The 17,027-nt window shown below is 39.0% G+C and overlaps 5 protein-coding genes across 7 annotated transcripts; 3 read left to right on the forward strand and 2 right to left on the reverse strand.

The window, feature by feature from the left end:
- Positions 1 to 144: 144 nt before the first annotated feature.
- LOC111810916 (uncharacterized) lies at positions 145 to 1,725 on the forward strand. Of its 2 annotated transcripts, XM_023697770.2 has the most exons (3): positions 145 to 303; positions 879 to 1,150; positions 1,530 to 1,725. In XM_023697770.2, the coding sequence occupies exon 2, from the start codon at positions 902 to 904 to the stop codon at positions 1,133 to 1,135; it is 234 nt and encodes a 77-aa protein (XP_023553538.1). In that variant the 5' UTR covers positions 145 to 303; positions 879 to 901; the 3' UTR covers positions 1,136 to 1,150; positions 1,530 to 1,725. The 2 variants fall into 2 exon arrangements, with proteins under 2 accessions (XP_023553538.1, XP_086982449.1); XM_087126323.1 differs by lacking the exon at positions 1,530 to 1,725 and having other exon boundaries at positions 879 to 1,299.
- A 382-nt stretch (positions 1,726 to 2,107) lies between these two features.
- LOC111810901 (L-type lectin-domain containing receptor kinase S.4) lies at positions 2,108 to 4,006 on the reverse strand. 2 transcript variants are annotated; one of them, XM_023697748.2, is made up of 2 exons: positions 3,696 to 4,006; positions 2,108 to 3,471 (listed from the first exon to the last, which is right to left on the reverse strand). In XM_023697748.2, exon 2 carries the CDS (start codon positions 3,390 to 3,392, stop codon positions 2,418 to 2,420), a length of 975 nt encoding a protein of 324 aa, XP_023553516.1. In that variant the 5' UTR covers positions 3,393 to 3,471; positions 3,696 to 4,006; the 3' UTR covers positions 2,108 to 2,417. The 2 variants fall into 2 exon arrangements, with proteins under 2 accessions (XP_023553516.1, XP_023553507.1); XM_023697739.2 differs by having other exon boundaries at positions 3,684 to 4,005.
- Positions 4,007 to 7,030: 3,024 nt separating this feature from the next.
- Positions 7,031 to 9,683, forward strand: LOC111788319 (uncharacterized). Its single transcript, XM_023668651.2, has 2 exons — positions 7,031 to 8,242; positions 9,166 to 9,683. Exons 1-2 carry the CDS (start codon positions 7,770 to 7,772, stop codon positions 9,410 to 9,412), a joined length of 720 nt encoding a protein of 239 aa, XP_023524419.2. The 5' UTR covers positions 7,031 to 7,769; the 3' UTR covers positions 9,413 to 9,683.
- Positions 9,684 to 12,001: 2,318 nt separating this feature from the next.
- LOC111811429 (uncharacterized) lies at positions 12,002 to 14,378 on the forward strand. Its single transcript, XM_087122969.1, has 3 exons — positions 12,002 to 12,561; positions 12,651 to 13,031; positions 13,474 to 14,378. Exons 1-3 carry the CDS (start codon positions 12,103 to 12,105, stop codon positions 14,131 to 14,133), a joined length of 1,500 nt encoding a protein of 499 aa, XP_086979095.1. The 5' UTR covers positions 12,002 to 12,102; the 3' UTR covers positions 14,134 to 14,378.
- Positions 14,379 to 14,922: 544 nt separating this feature from the next.
- LOC147794938 (uncharacterized) lies at positions 14,923 to 17,019 on the reverse strand. Its single transcript, XM_087124189.1, has 5 exons — positions 16,554 to 17,019; positions 16,145 to 16,459; positions 15,672 to 16,014; positions 15,499 to 15,579; positions 14,923 to 15,415 (listed from the first exon to the last, which is right to left on the reverse strand). Exons 1-5 carry the CDS (start codon positions 16,857 to 16,859, stop codon positions 15,318 to 15,320), a joined length of 1,143 nt encoding a protein of 380 aa, XP_086980315.1. The 5' UTR covers positions 16,860 to 17,019; the 3' UTR covers positions 14,923 to 15,317.
- Between the last annotated feature and the right edge of the window lie 8 nt (positions 17,020 to 17,027).

Genomic DNA, 17,027 nt, shown 5'->3' on the forward strand with positions numbered 1-17,027 from the left:
CGGACAAACCGAACCATTATGTGTAACTAACATAGAGCAAAACCGATTTGGTTCGGTTCGGTTCGCTTGGAATACTCGAGTCTTCGTGTGTTATTTGTAAAATAATTTATTACTATACTTTAAATAATTAAAACCAATGAGTGTATGGTGTGAATCATCTGATTTTTAAGATTTGAATAAAGAAAAAGAAAGCATTTTGTGATGCAATTGTAACAGGTTGTACGGGTCATTCTCGGGTTCACTCTGCGATCTGTAGCGGCTTCACAACCGGCCATTTCCAACTCCTCCGCTCTCTCCGATCAGGTACCGGCAGCCTTATAAATCTTAGTCACGTTTCTCCTTCACGCATCTTAGATTTTGATTCTTTCGCCTCCTTGGGATTTAGGTTTCAGATCTATGCTTCTTCATCGCTTCATCGATTATTGGGCGCACGATTGCTTGTTTGAATTTGATTTTCTTTAATCGATTGCAGCAACATGTAATTTTTATAATGTCGAATTACATGGTTGTATGGTTACAATTTGTGGAAATTAATTTCAGAGTATGGAATTCTGTATCTTTTGGAGGACTGTTCCCTGAGTTTTTGAAAGAAAATTAGGCGAGTTTACTCCCTCTTTGTTTTTTTTTTGAAAATTTGGTGATCAGATGGTTACATAGCCACTGCATTTTGGCTATAATCATCAAACTGCAGTTCATCCTCCATTTTAAGATCATTAGATATTATCATCATCTTTGGAAATGAGTGAATCCAATTCCTGTGTTGCGCAGGCTTCTTAATCCATCATTCTGTTGTTTGCATCATCTGCTATCTTGTAATTTCGAGTAGAGTGACTGAAAAGTATTAAGATTATTTGGTATGTTATGTTTTTGTTGAGCAGGTTCTTTGCAACACAGATAATAAATGGGATTGTGGACACTTCTAGAAGGCTGCCTGCTACTCGCCAATGCTCTAGCGATTCTAAACGAAGATCGGTTTCTTGCTCCTAGAGGATGGAGCTTCTCAGACTTCTCAGGCGGCAGAACCAAGTCATTCAGGGGGCAGCTTATAGGGCTTATCTATGCAACACAATATTTAAGAGTTCCTCTCATGATGCTCAATGTCATCTGCATCTTTGTCAAATTGGTATCAGGATGATAACTACCGTTAAAGGCAGGTTTGCACTTCCTTCCATTTTGAGAAAGTATTTCCGGTGTATTGTTCTTGATTTAGTATGGCCTTTGTTGGTTTGAATGTAACAAACAATTGGCTGCTATGTGATAACTATAACATCTGAGAGTTAGAAACATGCATTTTTCATAGCTGTGCCTTCTTTCCATTGTCTATTCTTTGTTGATATGCTATTGTCTTTTCCCCATTTGTGTGATCGTTTTTCTTCCTTCCTTTTTAAACCTCATTTCTCGGTTTCTAAACCAAGGAGAATCAAATTATTTTTGCAAAATCGGTTGTTGGTCCGGACATGGGACTTTTTGGACGTCAAAATTCTTCTCCTCTTAGTAAATTTGAAGTAAGAAATCGACTTTACTTGCAGCATTATGAACAATTAGGTAAATAGCTCGACTGATAGGGAGAGAGAGGCGCTGAAATCGTTTCTATTGGGTCGTGTGTGGCAGCTGGTAGAGATGAATAAAGGCAGGCCGCTTCAATGAGACCTATTATCTTAATAGGCAGCAAAGCATAATAGAAAAAGGGTCGAGTGATGAATGCCTTTTTAGCTTTTTTTTTTTTTTTTTTTTTTTTTAAGACTCTAATGTGAAGCTATCCTGGCTCACTACATACAAATATAGCCATGAATCCCTTCTTACTTCGTGTTGGCACTATCTTCTCTTACGAAATATTGCAAATGCATTAGATAAAATGTTGACATTTAGAATTATTAATAAATAGTTAGAATAACAATCTTTCAATGCGTAATGGTCCAAGCCTATCGCATGAAAATGTTGTCTGCTTTGGCCTATTGTCATCAACCTCACGGTTGGCCTATTGTCGTCAACCTCACGGTTGGCCTATTGTCGTCAACCTCACGGTTTTTATAACACGAACAGGTATTCACAACTTATAAGAAATGTTTCGTTTTCTTCTACAACCGATGTGGGATCTCGACCATGGTTGAGTCTATGTATCAACATTTAATAAATGGAAGAACACATCCCAATTATGAAATGGTTTCAATAAGAATACACAGATCATTTAGTTAAGCAGAAGAATGCCCACAAGGCTTATACACCATAAAAGTACAGATCAAGCTTTGAAAGTATGTTGGACCATCTTGATCACAAGAAGAAAGGAAACCAAAAGGAAACCAAAAGGAAAAACCCAAGAACAGGCAGAGAAGAACTATCCAAATGACAAACATGATATGCATTACAACAACTGCAGGCACTTCCTATGAACTGAAGAAGAACAATCTCCAAAACCTTCATCCTCTTACGCTATCATCTTTTGATCCCTCCACCTCTACAACTAAACTAACCTTTTCGTACTGAAAATCCACCGATTGAGGTTCGGCAACAAAAATGGCATTTCTATTGCCCGCAATTGCCCACACGAACAGCACCAAAAACGCCATTAACGCACCGCAACCAGTTGCAAAGATCAGCCCCGCAACGATTGTAAGCGGCCGAAGATGATTCTTCTGCGAACCCTCCTCATCTTGTTTTAAGGAAGGCCGGCGTGGATCAACCGGCATCGAATGCATCCATTTGGGGACATTTCTAAGACCAAACCGCCATGAAAATACTCTGCTCCACTCAGATGACTTGCTATTCCCCGAGCTTAATCCCACAAAAACACCCCTCCCTTCGCATTTGCTCGACAGATCAATTGGGTATGCTAATAAGGGATCGTACGGCCTCGATTCCCCAAATTTACTCAACCTAATTTCCACCGTTTTCAAGCTCGAATCGTAATCGACCCACGATGTCAATTTCCCCCCATTGTTGGGAACAACAATCCCCTTCTCCATCTTCAAAATCCCACCATTCAAATTACTCCCATTCCCAGAAACGAATTCGATTCTGTGAAGCCATTTTTCCGGGGAGATTTTATGGGGAAAATCCCCACCGCGAAAAAGTGAAAGAACGAGACCATCCCCGTTGTCCGGCGAGACAGCGAAGGTGAATTGAGTATTAAACGACGTGGAACCGTGAAGCTTCAAGGGCTTGTTGTGCAAGAGAAGCCCAAAGCTGGAAGCGACAGGGCGGGTGAGTTTGACGAAAGAATCGCCGCAGTCTCCGTGACCGTCGCCGTCGACAAGAACGGCGTCTCCGATGAGGGCAATGTGGGGATCGAAATTGGGTTCTTTGGGGAGGGCTCGAAGGTTGAATGAAGAAATGGGGTGGAGAAATGAGAAGAAGAAAACAGAGAAAAGAAATGGAGAAGAGAAATCAACCATTATCGAAGAGAAATCTGATCTCGTTTTTCCCGGACGGGTCTGCTAATTTGTGAGATTTTACCACGTGCTCCACTTGATCCTACAAAAAACTCACATCAAAATTTCGAATATATATCCAACTTAATCTTACAATTTCAAGAGATTAAAGTAGCATTAACCCTCCAAATCCCTTTAATGATCTGTTCATAATTAACCTAAAACCTCATTATTTTCCCCATCAAGAATTACATCTCTGTAATGAAGCAAAAGAAAGCTGTTCAGTTCGGATTCTCGACCGAAACCATAACTCACCAAGAAACTTACTGATATAAACACAACGGTTCGTGGCAAGCAGCGGCGGCGACTGCACTGCAGGAGAAATCCAAAGAGATGGCATGATCCAAATTCCATGGGAAGTAAAAAAGTGAAAACGCTACGAACTGGGATCAATGCGATCCCTTTGGATGCTTCCTGAAGTTGCAGTTAAATCGGCCATAGATGAACAACTCGAAGAACAACAAGAACTTCAAGAACTCCTTTCTCTCTCTAACTCTGTGAGATGAATATGGTTTTATGAGGGAAACGCATCAATGGTGATATCTATAAAAGATGCTGCAACTTTGACCAAATTTCTTTGGGTCAAATTTAATTCAAAATTGTAGAAATATTATAATATTTGGTTATTTAAATTTTTTAAAATAATGAAATATATATATATTAAAAGAATGGGAAGTTAATAGCAATTATAACACACCACATTCTACACATGAAAGGTAGCATTTAATATCACTAGTGGGACATATAAATATTGCATCTTCCCCCTTTACATTTAACGGTCTTAGTTGGCTTAAGATTCGGATTAGGGTTTGACTATCGTGTATCCCGATATTTTTCTGCATCCCCTGCGACATGATCATGTTGCTTATAAGAGTGAAAACGATCCCCACAAACTAACACAAGTCATTCCAGCATATTTTGTCACTTACTCAATTTTTAAGAGGTCACCAAACATAAAATTGCTCAAAGTAAAGCACGTTTAACTATAAAATTACTTAATAAAACACTAAAAGAAACGGAATCAATTAGAATCATTCTCGGGATTAAAACATTTATTAAGGGGATTTGTTATTAAAGTTACTTAAAGCATAAGGAGTCTACTCACACTAATACAACTAATTGATAATTAGGGAAGTTATTAGTGAGAAATTATGAATTAAAATAAGGAAAAAAAATCGTCAACAACCAGCACCACGATAGTGTTGAGTAGTGGGAGGGTTGGATGATGATGTGGTGCAAAATATTGTCGCAAACATGGGCCATCACGCGCCCACATTGCAGCCTTTTTCTGGGTGCTCGATAGACCCCACCACACTTGATTTTTGCCCTCTCCTTCTCCATCATGCTCATGCATGCTATTATACTCCATAGTGGGTATCATTAAAATTTAAAAAAAAAAAAAAACATACCAACAAAATTCGTATATATTACATCATATAATTAAAATCTATATATTAAAATTATAATATGATATTCTCATGAGAGTTTATATGAAAGTCAAGTTAAATGCATAAAATGTCCCTCACATTGGAACCAAATGGAAGCTCTTCTTAGTCCTTGTAGCCCATCAAGTGTAGCAAAAGAATCTTCTAAATGCTTTCGTACGTTCTCCAATACGTTCGAAGTGGGTATGTTCCCCCCACGACATCCAACATATTTGACTTTAAAATCTTCGAGATCGAATTAGACATCATCACCACGAGTAGATATTGTCTTTTTTAAGGAGAGACTTCTACACTCTTATAAAGAACGATAAGATGTAGGGTCTCACAATTCACTTCCTTCGGGGGGCCAGTGTCCTCGCGGGCACTCGTTCTCCTCTCCAATCGACGTGGGAGGAGAACGAGCTATAAGAATAGGAACAAATATTGTCGTAAGAGTTTAAATGTTGTGGCTTATAAAGGAAAGCAACTACTTTAGTGTTGAAGAATTAATTGTGGGTATTTGTTGATGCTATGGCTTTTATGGAGTGAGTAATGGGTTTGGACCACGGCTACCGACACAAGATTCAAGTATGAGATGGACAAAAATTAACATCTTTTTCTTCTTTCTTACCATAATAAGTTGAACCCTAATTTTTGGGTCATCAAACAAAACAAGTAAATTTATATTGCCTTTTCTTTTCGTTTTTCGCTTTCGGTTTCCTTTCCGTTATTGTTGAAATATCTTTCTCGTGATCGTTTATATATGGTAACGTTTAATTTAAATCTCGTTTATCATTTATATACGATCGTTCAAAAATACTTAAAGGAGTTTTAGCTTTTTTCCCGGATTAAGGAGAGAGCTATTGAGGGTGTAAATGACTAAAAAAAGATTATTGGTACCGTTTGTGAGTGTTCACGGGTGTGTGACTTTTCGAGTATAATTTGAAAAGTAAATCCATAGAACATGGTTAGTTAACCTTCTGAAAAACGGATAGGAGAGACGAGAGATATTTAAGTCTGATGTTTATAGTGAGATCCCACATCGGTTGGAGAGAGGAACGAAACATTCCTTATAAGGATCTTGAAACTTCTTCTTAAAAGACGTGTTTTTAAAACCGTAAGGTTGATGACAATACGTAACCGGCTAAAATGGATAATATCTACTAGTGATGGGCTTGAGCTATTACAAATGGTATCAAAGCTAGAAATGTTGGGCTCCCAAGAGGAGTAGAATGTGAGATCCCAGATGAAACATTTTATTAAAATCGTAAGGCTAACAACAATACGTAACGGGGTAAAGCTAACAATATTTACTAACAATGAACTTAGGCGGTTATTAATGATATCAAAATCAAACATCGAGCAGTGTGCCAATGAGAACACTGGACCAGACATGATAATGGGGACGAGGTAGATGGTGATAAATAGCTTAGGCTTAGGCACATTCCGTAATTTTTAATTTTCTCAACTTAGGCACATGGCCTCAATTACCTCCTCTACACTCCCTCTGCCCCACATCATAACTACCCTTATTTTTATTTTTAATATTCGGAATATTCTCCCAACCTAATTTGCTACTATCGATAGCATAACTGACTAAAAAACAACGTTTATTCGATTAAGTCTATGTTTGATAGGGCATCTCGATCTTATCGATGGATTTTTTCGCTATCATATTAGGGCATCTCAACCCTACGAAAATCAACCACGCATACCTATTCCATCATAAAACATGCACGTGGAGGGGCTCCATCTACCCGTCTTCGAAATGTGAAGAGAGGAGCATGAAAGCATATGAAATAATTGTGGTTTCTTTCTATGTTTTTCAATACCTAATTTTGTACCTTTTCCATAAATCCACAATACCATCTTCTCCTTTTCTTGTCTTTCCAATAATTTATAATTTAATATTATTAGAAATAAAATGAAATTTTTTTAAAAGAAAAAAGAAACTTATAAAATGGGTTAAATATAGATGGATCTCCTATTTGAAGCCCAATTCGAGTGGTGGGCTACTGAGCTTTTGAGGCCCAAAAGAATAAACTGGGCCTCACACTCACTCCAAGCCCATTTCAGGCCCAATAATTTTTTTATTTTTTATTTCTCTCTTATATCTATATTTATGCATCATTAAACACAAAATTAAAGACATAAAAGTTTATTAAATACTTTTGGAGTGGGAAGAAAGGGAAAGAAGGGAAGGGCCCCAAAAGAAAGGAATATGGAGAAAAGCAAAGTAAAAAGAGTGTAAATGTGGGACAAGAATGGGGCATGATGGCGCCTCAGCCTCAGCCTCAGCCACAGCCTCTGCCTCTCTCGGTCACAGTACTTGGCTTGCTGCACTCAACCTCTCAAAAACTTAATTAAATTGGTACTCCTTCCTTCTTCTTCTCTTGGATCGGGTTGAATGGATGAGTGAGATACCACATCGGTTGGAGAATGTAACGAAACATTTCTTATTAGAATTGGGTAGGGGTTACCGGTTGAAGTTGAGGTGTAGTTGGGAAAAGGGTTGATGAAATTTTGTTGCTTTTGTACACAATTTGTGATGTAATTTTTGTGTTGAAGAACGGTGTTTTCGGTGGAACAATGATTTGGGTGATCACGTTTCTACTTTTTTTTTTTCTTTGGAGTGATGTTTTTTGTTATTAAACAAAGGGGAAAAAAGAGAGAAGCTGAATGATACTCTGCATAATGCAGTGCAAAAATTGTGTCCTAAATCTTTCTCCGTCTTTTTCCTCTCTGCAACTCTGTTTTAGGCTGCATATCGACACTGACACCCAACAAACCCGCTGAAACAGGGGACACCCACCACACTTACTTCTACTCCTCATTCCATTACTGATTATCATATCAAAATCACACCCTAAATCTAATCATTTTTGTTTATGGCACCTCTTTCTCTCTCTGGGTTTTCATGGTTTTCGCCTCACACACCCATTTCATGAGGATTCACTGTCTGAATCTTCCGATGTCCACAATCCAAAACACCCACGTTGTGGCAATGGAAGAAGAGCAAGAAGAGCGGCCTTCCCGGGTTTCTACAGCTGGGACTGCCGCTTCACCGGCGTCTGATGATGTGCGGCGGTGCTCGGTCCAGTCGAGTGCTGAGATTGTGGGGGCGGCGGCTGCGGCGGCGGCGGTGGTGGAGAAAAGAAGGGGATCCTCTGTGTCGGAGTCCTCTGTTGAGATGGATCTGGAATGTGGGTTAGGTGAGATTAAGGTACATTTGGCGAAAATGGAGAGAGATTGCCGTATTTGTCATCTGAGCTTGGATGCTACGAATCATGAATCTGGAATCCCCATTGAGTTGGGTTGTTCTTGCAAGGATGATTTGGCTGCTGCTCATAAGCACTGTGCTGAGGCTTGGTTCAAGGTTAAGGGTGACATGTAAGTTCCCCCCAAATTAGAACAAAGCCCTCAAGTTTCATTTCTCTTATCTCCTGAGTTTTGTTCATATCTAGTGTTTAATTACATTTCATGCATTGGATATACTGAATAATATAGTACGAGAATCATGAAGCTCAAAACTTGTAGCTACACATTTGAGAGTATGTGGTAATCTGGACTCCTGCTTCTACCTAAATCCATCAGCCTTTGTTCTTACAAAGCTAAATCAAAATGGGACCGAGATCGCATTTGATTGACGAGACGACCGTGCTCGGCTTGGAGGTGTTTCTTGCACAAGAACTTACCCTTCCATCTCCTAAAACATGCTCATTTCATAGCCTACACATGCTTTTGCTTGCTTTAGTCTGATGCACAATTGATTAGAGTCCTTTTCTTAGCTGAGTTGAAATGTTTGAATGTTTCTTCACTGCTTCATTGCATGATGTTGGTATCTACACAAGTATAAGGAATCAACGTTTATTCCAAAAATGTCCAATCAGTGAGATTCTTTCCTGTTTAACCATCTTTGAACAGGATTGTTTTCTCATTCCTTGTACTATCTTCCTTGTGTCTTCTGCTGAAGTTTGAAATATTTTTCTGTTTTCTTATTAAACCGTAAAGAATCGATGAGCTTAAGAAATGGATTGTGAGATCCCACATCGGTTGGAGAGGAGAACGAAGCATTCTTTATAAGGGTGTGAAAACCTCTTCTTAGTAGACGCGTTTAAAAACCTTGAGAGCAAGCTCGAAAGGAAAAGCCCAAAGAGAACCATGTGTAGTTTGGCTGGGAATTTGAATGTAAAAACGTTAAAGGGAAGCCCAAAAGTAATTTGAACGTTTCATTCTCTAGAAGATAACGAAAAAGGAACTTAATATGTGCCTTTTGTCTCTACTTGCACTTACCCATCTGCAATTTGTTGCAGCACCTGTGAAATCTGTGGATCAATTGCACACAATGTTACTAGTACTTGTGAAGCTGATTCGACCGAGCAGTGCAACGAGTCGAACGATGGAACGATAGCAACCACTGCAGCTGCTGTCATGGTGCCACCACACCCTACGGAGGCTCGAAACTTCTGGCAGGGCCACAGGTTCCTGAATTTCTTGCTTGCTTGCATGGTTTTCGCCTTCGTCATATCATGGCTATTTCACTTCAAAATACCCTCATAATGAAAACTACATTGGAAACAAGGGAGCATCAAACCAAAAAGATCGTCAAAAACTTCATCCCTCATCGTCTGCAACGACCGTGTCGTGGTTCGTATACTCATCTTCTGTTAATATGTATTAGTTTTAGAGAACTGTGGAAGAAGACTGGTTTGTGTATTGTATCATTGGGGCCTCGTGTTGTTTCATCGTACTGAAAACAGACAAGTTGGATTAATGTTTGAAAAGATGCTGTAACGATTCAGCTAGCTAGCTGGATTGCCCATTTTCTGTTCTTCATGCTGTTTTTTTGTCATGTCGTCTCGTTGTGGATAATCCTCTGTTGAGATTCCGACATGTAGTTCCTTCTAAAACACTAACTCAAAACCATTTTTAATTTTTTTTTTTACAATAAATATTATATTTATAGTGAAAAATGATTAACCTAAAAAGAAAATGACAATGTAACATATAAAAGTTTTCTTTAAGAAACCATTTATACCAAAAATTTCCATCAAAATTCATTAATTAGAAAATAAGTATAAAGTTTGATTATTTAAGAGTAAAGATTAGTTTTAATGTGAATATAATTAAATTAAAATAAAAGAAATGGGTTTTTTTTTTTTTTTTTTTTTTTAAGTAATGAAATTAAATTATATAAAAGAACATGGCGTGATTGGTGGTGACTGTGCTAATACTGTTATGTCTTAATCTGTTACAGACAGCCCTTCCTGCTATTTTCTTATTCTTTTTAAGGTTTTTGTTTTTTTCATAATTATTATAAATAAATTAATAGTTTTAGATTTTTCTTTTTATTTTTTAAGATTTTATTTGGTTGATTTTGTTTCTCTTTCCTAGTAAGTGGTTGGTCACTCATTTCAGAACAAATTTTAGATTAATAAATTTGATAGAAAAATAACAGTCATCTCAGGAACAAGGACTATGTGACACCTCACACCATACCTTATAATAAAAACCTTATAATAAAAATAAATAATATAATAATAAAGCATAGGCCAAAAAGCATCTGCCCTGCGTATCAGATTTTCCATACATCAGAACGTGCACACCATTATTGATCCCATTAAATAATATATGCTATGATTTTTGAATTATCCGAATATTTATATATATAGTATATAGTATTGATATTATAGCATAGTTTTTGTCTCATAACCCAGCCACACATTAAAACTATATATTATAAATATCAATTCCAAATTTTTGATAGTTTTAGATTACGGTTGTGCTACTAACCACTAACCACCCAGCATTTGCCCAAACTCAAATCTATATGTCGGCCGCTTTCTGGGCGTCGAGTGTGCTTCTCTCGCCGTCGCCGACATGTCGGATGGGGTTATTAAAGATTCAAACACATGTTCTCCTTAAAATCCTATCCACTTTTTCTTTTTATTAAAATAAAAATACATTTCCAAGGAGTAAAATTAAGTTAATATGAAGGGCATCGAGCCACCGATCAAAAGAAAGGACACACTTTTGCCAAAGTTCACATGCGAGAGAGAGAGCACCATCGACACTACTAGTCAACGCAAGACTTAGCGATATTCATTTAATCAGGGTATGATTTTGAACAATTAATTTAAAAAAATTTAAGCTTGAATTAAGAAAAGGAAATTAGTAAAATAGAAATCCAATTAAATATAAATATTTAAATTAAATTTTAGAATTATCTGAATAGTTAATCATAAGATAATACGACAAGAACAAACTACATTAAATTATGGTTTAAAGAAGGTTAAGTATTAAAAATTCAACACCCAAAATTGAAGAATAATGAAATTTGAAAGCAAGAAAAAACAAGGTCAACATAGTAGTTGAGGAAGCCAGTTCATGATGTCCATTATCAAAAATGAATTAATTAGTACAAATTCCTACTAATTAAATGTATGATAAACATATTATCAAAAATTTTACACTAATTTCAGTTAATATAATAATAATATTTATTATTTTATTTAATGATTTTTGTTAGACGAACACGACTCTCCACAATGGTATGATATTGTCCACTTTGAGCATAAGCTCTCATGGCTTTGCTTTGGGCTTCCCCAAAAGGCCTCATACCAATGGAATTAGCATTCCTCACTTATAAACCCATGATCATTCCCTAAATTAGTCGATGTGGGACTTCCATCATCCAACACCTCCCCTCGAACAAAGTGCGCCTCCCCTTAATCGAGGCTCGACTCCTTTGGAGTCTTAGTCATTTTTGACTGCCTTCGAGGAGGGGCTTGACTCCTTTTCTTTAGGAGTTCTTTGTTCGATATTTGAGGATTTGAGGATTTACCAATTTATTGGCACGACTAAGTTTAGGGCATGGCTCTGGTATGTTAGATTGAACACGACTCTCCACAATGGTATGATATTGTCCACTTTGAGCATAAGCTCTCATGGCTTTGCTTTGGGCTTCCCCAAAAGGCCTCATACCAATGGAATTAGCATTCCTCACTTATAAACCCATGATCATTCCCTAAATTAGTCGATGTGGGACTTCCATCATCCAACAATTTTTAGTTCAAACTGTATATATAGAACAGAATTTAAGTCGATTTTAAAAATAGGATAATTTAATTGATGTGTTTATTCGTATGATTAAATTGAAATAATGGAACTAAATTGGTAATTAAAGTATAAGAATAATAGGATTAACTAAATTTGGGAGGAGAGAGAGAGAGAGAGCGTGCAAACACGACATGTACAAAGCGGAGCACGTTAGAATGAGGGGCCATGGTCGGTTGGTGTTGCAATGCCATCCTTCCTTTTCATTTCTTTTCTTCTCTTCTTCTTTCACTTCAAACTCCCTCAATAACCTCTCTCTCCCTCTCTTTCTCTCTTTCTCTCCGATGAGGAAGCTTTGTCCCAACTTCGACCGGGAAGACGGCCTCGACACTGTCCTTGAGGTTCCCATCCCCGAGGAGATGTTCTCTTGCAACACCAACAAAGCCCACGCTATCTCATGGCAAGCCATGAAAACATGGGTCAAATCCAACCATCACGACAAATCCTCGCATGTTAATTCAATCGCCTCCTTATTTGGCGGCCGCAACGCCGAGATCCAGCTCCTCCTCGGCGTCGTCGGAGCTCCCTTAATCCCACTCCCCATCATTTTTCACCACCAACCCATTACTTGCAACATCAAAGACAATCCCATTGTAAATAAAATTCATTTTTTCTCAAACCCCTTTTCAAATCTCAATAAACCCATTAATGTTTCTTTGTTATTTTTTTTGGGATTTAACAGGAGGCGTCAATGGCGAAGTACATAGTGCAACAATACGTGGCCGCAGTGGGAGGGGAGCATGCCTTGAATTCGATTGATAGTATGTATGCCATGGGGAAGGTGAATATGGTGGCGTCGGAGTTTTCTTCCGGCGAAGCGTGTTTGAATGGTAAAGCGACGAAGGTGAAGAACGGGAAAGGCGGCGGTGGCGTGGGCAGCGGCGGAGAAATGGGTGGGTTTGTAGTGTGGCAGAAACGGCCGGAGCTATGGTGTTTGGAACTGATGCTGTCGGGGTGTAAAATCAGCGCCGGTAGCGACGGGAAAGTGGCTTGGAGACAAACTCCTTGGCATCACTCTCATGCTTCTCGTGGCCCTCCACGTCCGCTCCGACGATTCTTGCAGGTAAATTAATTTTTTATATTTTTTAAAATAAAAAATAAAAAATAATATTATTCGGAGTTACTAAATTATAAGCGTATTTGGTGGAAAAGCGCTTCAACGTGCTGGCTACCACGGTTGAAAATCATCCCCCCACCAACTCTTCATAGTTTTGCTTTTTAACCTAACAATTTCAAAAAAAAAAAAAATAATAATAATAATAATAATAATAATAATAAACTGAAAATACAAAAATTATGAATGGGCCGAAACTTGCCTTCAACTTCCTGTCTTGGGCCGAAGTGGCCCAAATCTATAATGGGCTTTTCTGTTTCTGTCTCCGAAATGGCCCAAACATATGATGGGCTTTTCTATGTCTCTGTCACCGAAATGGCCCAAACATATGATAGGGCTTTTCTCCGTCTCATCAAATTTTCTGACCTAGAAGATTTGTTTGACACGGCAGGGACTGGATCCAAAATCGACGGCGACTTTGTTCTCAAACTCGACCTGCATCGGCGAGAAAACGATCAACGACGAAGATTGCTTCATTCTAAAACTGGAAGCCGAATCGCCAGTCCTACGCGCAAGAAGCAGTAGCAGCGTCGAAATAATCCGCCACACAGTTTGGGGATATTTCAGCCAAAGAACCGGCCTCCTCGTGGAGCTAGAAGATTCGCATCTCCTCCGAATCAAAGCCGGAGGATCACGAAACGACGATATATTCTGGGAGACGACAATGGAAACCCTAATTCAGGACTACAGAACGATCGACGGCGTAAACATTGCACACGCTGGAAAAACAACCGTCTCGCTTTTTCGATTTGGCGAAAGCGCTGAAGGCCATTCGAAAACGAAGATGGAAGAGACTTGGGAGATCGAAGAGGTTGATTTTAATATCCAGGGTTTATCGATGGACTTCTTTTTACCTCCCAGCGATTTAAAGAAGGAGAAGGAAGGAGTTGGTGCAACGAGTAATGGAAAGTTGCCGTTGACGATGAGATGTGCGGCGGCGGCGGCGGCGACTGCTGGTTCGAAGATTTGTTCGTCGAGAGTGGCGGCCATTGATGTCGATGAATCGGAGGGCAGTAATCAGAGTGATGAAGATGAAGAGGCTGAGCCGTGAAGAAATATATTTAAATTTTGAAACTCAAATTTTTGGAAATTTGTACATAATCCATGACATTATATATGTAAAGAGAGAGCTCTCTATTTATAGACTTTTCCAGGTATGTAGGCCTGGGCTTTAATGGTTTTGGGCCCAACTAATAACTTGGGCTTTATGAACTTTGAGCCCAAACCCTTTGAACTTGGGCTTTTTGGCGGCTCCCCTTCATTGTGAGTATATATATATTTGGAATTAATTTTAAATTTAAAAGCATAAGATGGGGGTGGCCAGAGAGGAGTCAGCAGGTCAGGACAAAATACACAGCCATTTCAAAATTCGAAAATCGAAAGACAAAATAAATAAATTAAAAAAAAAAAAAGGTGTTTGACTAAGTCAACAGAAGCATTGAAAGTCCAAAAAAAAGAAAACAAAATAAAACAAACATCGCGAGAAACGAGGATGTTCCGAAATTTGGTCTTTCAAGATCAAGAAGTGGAAAAGAACCGGGCCCACATTTCGTGTGGGGCCCACTTTTTAAAACAATCTTCTCTGTCCCCACATCTTTTAAATATATATTAAATCCCTTCGACTTCAAGCTAAATTTATATTAAAATAAATAAATGAAAAAAGGAAAAAGAAATATAATAGCTTTAGACACTTCAGGTTCAAGCGATTAACTTCATTGTCCCTTAGATTTTAATTTTTTTAATTTTTGTACAAATTTTAAAAAAGAAAATTTGCAGCATTTACGATAAAGTTTATTAAATTTAAATAAATTTTGAATTTTTTTCATACTGAAAATGAAAATTAAACACATCAAATATATGTTATTATTTATTAAAGCATATGATTAATAATTGAACAAAATTAAAAGGCAGAGAGGGATTTTTTATAATTTTGCCCTCACCCAAAAAAAACATATATCTAAAATGACTATGGCACAAAATTACAGATTTATTAGTAGGACACACAACATATCTCTGTACTGTCCTTTTCTACTCAACCTCTTCATCTTCATCTTCTTCTTCTTCCTTCACCCACTGCTACCCTTCCTTCTTTATTCTAAACCTATGCTCTGCCATTTTCAATCTAACTAAGAACACCCTTTGCATAAATCAATTCTGTTCTGGCTACTTTAATGGATTCTTTATCCAACACCTGCAAATACAAATGGATTCAGTGTTCTCTGGCTTCGTTCTTCATCAGTATGTCCATTCTTGAGGTAGGTGAAGTTCATGTTTTACGGCTCCCTCTGCTCTGATTGTCCTTGGCTGTGGCAGAAGGGGATTCTTTCTGGAATCTGTAATTTGTGAAACTCCCATTTAAAGAACTGCTTTAAAACGATGACAAATTAGGGGGTAATTGTTGGAGAAACTTGCTTACCGAAGCTGGATGACAGCCAGCCGTTAAATGGGGCTTGGATGGAGCTTTTCATTTCCTCTGTAAAATTAATGGCTGGGCTACCTAATTAATCATAAACGACGAAGGTTAGAGAAAGATAATCCTTGTGTCTTTTAGACAAAGGGACGTTTTGAGATGGTTTTATGTCAAAATACCTTGTTTATGGCGGCAGTCGGAAGGGTTTACATGTCTGCGAGGGAGGAAAACGCCGGTTCCAGAGGAAGCCCTTTTGATGGCAGATCCGCCAGCGGGATGAATACAACGCATGGCGGAGGCATTGGGTGGTGGATGCTGATTTTGATGCGGCGGAATCCATGCAGAGTGGTACAAACTGCCGGTGCCTCCACTGCACCGGCTGGTAACATTAACGATGTTTCTCTCTCTGTTTTGAATCTCCGGCTTCCGGTGAGGCTGGGCTGACCAACCGACTTTGGCTTGTCTTTCCCAAGCAGAGGCACGAAGAGCCTGTAGTACTAGATCCTGTCCCACTTTCTGAACCTGTGGAACCAGAAATCCCAATAATCTCCGATATGTAAGGCAGGCCATAAGAATAACTGAGAACCTAACTACTAAAATACTCTGTTCTCAAAGACTCAACTTAAGAGTTCGGAAATTTTAAATAACTGACCTGCGCGGAAAATGCCAGATTCCTAGCACAGTTCTGAGTCGAGAACAGCCCATACTCCACATTACTCGTGGATTTAACCGGAATGGAAGATCGAGCGCCCATAAATCCATTGTTATGATATGGGGTCGTTTGGCCGTACATCTTTAACCTCGCACCCTCCCTTGAAGCTGCATGTATGAGGACTCTAGCATCGTTATCAGCCCCAAAAACCGCCATGGGAGGCGATTTTAGCAGAGACGAAGGACCTTCAGGGCGAAACCAGGCGTCTATGCCACTCAAAGTCGACTGAGGAGAACCAGCTTTCACATGCTTCTTCTAATCCCCCCAAAAAAAACAAGCAAAACCCATGTCAGAAACTAAACCAAACACCTAAAAAATGGAAGAGAAGAACATTAGGTGGAAAGGGTACCTCAATTTTGTTGGGATTAAAGCAGGGAAATGTGGATTTCTCAGTTTCACAGAGAGACGTCCATGCAAATTGCTGAGCCAACCCCACAAAAAACTCATCGTCGTCACTACTACCGCCAGTTGAGTCCGTAGAGCTCACAACCGATTCCACTGGCGAGTTGAGGTCAGAGTTAGAACCAAACGAGTCAAACTCGTAAGGAAACTCAGAGGGGAAGCTCAAACAAGGAGGTTCAAAGGAAGCTGTCTTACTCAGACTCTCTTTCCCAGAGGGAAGCCACAAATCAGAAGCAGCTAGAGACTCAGCCATGCGAGAGGAAGCGAGAGGAAGAGACAGAGAGAGGGAATGGAGGCGATAGTTGAGGAAACGAAGAGGGTTGGAGAGGAAGATTAATAATGAGGGGAAGAGAGACCGGTGGGAGTGGGGGTTGACGGGGGACCCTACAAAGGAAAAAGGGACAGAGTGAAGGGTGGGAAG

Source organism: Cucurbita pepo, chromosome 1 (genome assembly GCF_057944985.1).
Source record: "Cucurbita pepo subsp. pepo isolate OVF chromosome 1, ASM5794498v1, whole genome shotgun sequence".
Taxonomy (NCBI): Eukaryota; Viridiplantae; Streptophyta; class Magnoliopsida; order Cucurbitales; family Cucurbitaceae; genus Cucurbita; species Cucurbita pepo.